Raw genomic sequence first — 3,135 nt, 5'->3', positions numbered from 1 at the left:
GTTTGCTGTTCTGAAGTGTGCAGAGCGTTCCCATGCCTTGGGAGCTGCCTGTATATCGGTGCATATTGAATTGCCTGAGGTTCTTGCTTTGTTAGCTCCTGCAAAACTGAATTTGCCACCAAAAGGCAGAGGTGCAACTGGAAGAGTGATCTGTTGCTGTGCAGCCAGTGGAGTAACACTTCCTGAATTTCTTCTGGGAGTGCCACAGAGGTGGACCAGAGAGCAGTGGAACAGGCACTACGTGGTAGAGTTTGTGATCAGCAGAGGCTGGAGATGACCTGCTGGGGTATGGCAAAGGCTGCAGGGCACGTGAGCTGTGATTATCCTAGTTCCGTGTATGTGTGTTCTCTCCAGGGAGCCAGCGTATGGATATACGCCTCTGATGGAAGCGGCTGCTTCCGGCCATGAGATCATTGTTCAGTACCTTCTCAATCACGTAAGTGTCTCGGCTGTTCTCTGTGAAGCTGAAAACCTGTGGTTCCAGCCCTCGGAGGAAGAACCACGAGTCTGACACTGCCCTCTTGACAGAGTTATATTCGATCCTTGATGACAGTCACTTCTGAAGTCCCAGACTTCCAGGGTGGTTCTGAAAGTATCTGCTTTCTGAGGACTAGCACTCTGATTTTACACTGGCCTTGCACAACAGAAGAGAGGTCTAACTGTCCAGATTTAACTGAATGACTGAATTGGACAACAGCTGGACCACTAATCTCTGTCGTGTTTACAGGCTTAGGCCAGTGGACATCTTCTGCCTCCAAAAGCTTGAGCATGCGTGATGCTTAAAGTTAAACAATTTGGTTTTAATATCCCATGAAACTGGTCCCTGCAGCAGAGCACAAGAGCCACCTGTGTGGGTTACTTGTTGTTTGAGGATGGGGGAGGCTGTGGGTAACTAGAGAGGCAGCAAGGTGTTAGTGGAGCCCAGCTGTGTCTGTCAAAGGTGAGCCTGTGCTTCCCGTGGAGGAACTAAGGCCATTCTTTGGCTGCTGTGAATGTTTGTATGTAATACCCCGTGCTAGGTACAGGCTAAACGTGTGTTGGTTTTCTCTAGGGAGTGAAGGCAGATGTCAGAGATAACACTGGAGCCACAGCACGGACACTGGCCATGAAGTACGGGCACACGAAGATTGTGGGGCTGATAGATTTGCATGCAGCCCCTGTGCCCAAGGTCTTCTGCAGGGGTCCAGGTAACAGATGTTTTACCTTCTTCCTTTGAAGACAGAACCTGCAAAGGTGTTTGATATTTTGAAAGTGTGTTAGTGTGTGTATGGGGAAGCACTAGCTGGTCTGTACTGGGAATTCCAGCATTTCTGAGGATGGAGGAGGCATGAATCGACAGCTCTTTTTGTCTGCTGGCCCTTTTCTGACAGTTAAACTGTTTCACACTCCCTTGTTTAACATTTCCTTTTTTCTTCCCACTCCCTTTATAGGACCAGTAGCAAATAAAGTCGGTAAATGTGTTACTGTGCTGCTAACAACCTGTGTTTGACCTCCAGGGAAATACGAAGAGCTGAGTTCCTCAGACGAATCATGCTCTGCTCCCCAGAGACAGAGACCTGTGCGTAGGAGCAAGGGGCCCAGCATCCACGATGGGCCCCAGGCTTTGGCTAAGATCACAGCGGTTGGAATCGGGGGGAAGAAGCAGTCTTGCTATGGTGAGAAGAGTTACAAGCCTCACTGACTGTCCCTTGAGGGCTCAAGTGCACAGTGGCTTTATCTGTGCCTACTGTTTTTCCTCTTCATTTCGGTTTCACTTGTGGTTTGTAGAGAAACAAAGAAACACCATCACACGAGGCTGTCCAGTCTCTGGTTTAGAGAGAAAACCCCTGGAACTCTTTTGTCAGGGCTGGATATTGATGAGCTGAACGCTGCTATGGAACAAACACTGCTCTTCCCTCTGCTGTTCCTGACTCTTGCACAGCCTGGCTTCCTTTCTGAGGAAAGCTCAAAAGTTTGAGAACCTCCTCAAGCTGGTGACAAAGTGGTCACACAGGCTGAGAAATGATTGATCAGAGGAGTGAACTCACTGCTCCTAGAGCTGCTGGTTTTGTCTGAGCTTACAAAGCCTTTGCAGTAGGCCAAGAGAAAGATGATCCCGCGTCAGGTGTCTGCCCCTGGGTGCAGTGGTGTGAGTTTTGCCTTGCTATGTGTGTGTCAGCCGTCAGTATTTCTCAGGCTGATGACCCTGTTGTCTAGAATAACCAAGAATATGGACTTAAAAGCAAGTTCGCTTCATTCTCTTAATACAGAGCGATATTATCCCGCAGGCAGTGGCTGTATCTAAACGATACGGTCACCTTCTTAAATGGCAGTGGGATGCTGCCAGTGTCCTAAACAGACGCAGAGAGCTGGTTTCACAGGGTGTGCTTGGCTGGGGATGGGACAGAGCTGGCACCTTGCTCTCAAGAGTTTTGGGTATGTTCTGAGTATGAAGAGGAGAGGAAATGCTGAAAGCTGCTAGGTAAGGGGTACCTCTGCCATGAGGCTCTTTCCTCTGACTTTTTCAATGAAACCGTCCACATCTAGTGTAGCTGATGTGTGTTTGTGTGAACGAGGCTGTAGGTATGTGTGTTTCTTGGTGTTTCTCTGTGGTTTTTAGAATGCAGCCTGCTAGTGGAGGAAACAGTCTCTTTTGATTATTTTCAAATGCCTGAGTGGTTTGTTTTCCTGCTAGAACCTCCCCAGTAACTTGTTCTCCCTCTTGCACACAGAGCAGGTCCCTCCTCAGGGCTATGTTACCTTTAACGATGATGGCAGCTGTGAAGCAGGCGATATCCGGAACCGGGATGTGACCTCTCCCATCAATGAGCAGGATGTGGAGAGCAGCAGCAGCAGGGGTAAGTGGCCGTCTCGGAGAACAGCCCAGCCTGCAGTGCACGCCTGGATGTGAGAGGCTTGCGTGGTCCTTTCCCACTGATCCCTCCTCAGGGCTATGTTACCTTTAACGATGATGGCAGCTGTGAAGCAGGCGATATCCGGAACCGGGATGTGACCTCTCCCATCAATGAGCAGGATGTGGAGAGCAGCAGCAGCAGGGGTAAGTGGCCGTCTCGGAGAACAGCCCAGCCTGCAGTGCACGCCTGGATGTGAGAGGCTTGCGTGGTCCTTTCCCACTGACAAGCCGGGGGTTGGGGT

The 3,135-nt window shown here is 50.0% G+C and overlaps 1 protein-coding gene across 1 annotated transcript in view; it reads left to right on the top strand.

Annotated features, from left to right (window-relative positions):
• ANKS3 (ankyrin repeat and sterile alpha motif domain containing 3) overlaps positions 1-3,135 on the top strand; it is a 12,484-nt gene that overhangs the window by 1,774 nt on the left and 7,575 nt on the right. Inside the window, exons 4-7 of the mRNA XM_010131233.1 lie at positions 355-436; positions 1,052-1,187; positions 1,497-1,655; positions 2,712-2,837. Of these exons, the coding sequence (XP_010129535.1) occupies positions 355-436; positions 1,052-1,187; positions 1,497-1,655; positions 2,712-2,837 (503 nt within the window). The remainder of the gene's footprint in view (positions 1-354; positions 437-1,051; positions 1,188-1,496; positions 1,656-2,711; positions 2,838-3,135) is intronic.

The sequence above is a fragment of the Buceros rhinoceros genome, unplaced genomic scaffold (assembly GCF_000710305.1).
Source record: "Buceros rhinoceros silvestris isolate BGI_N320 unplaced genomic scaffold, ASM71030v1 scaffold29132, whole genome shotgun sequence".
Lineage (NCBI taxonomy): Eukaryota > Metazoa > Chordata > Aves > Bucerotiformes > Bucerotidae > Buceros > Buceros rhinoceros.
This window is presented reverse-complemented; position numbering and strand designations above follow the sequence as displayed.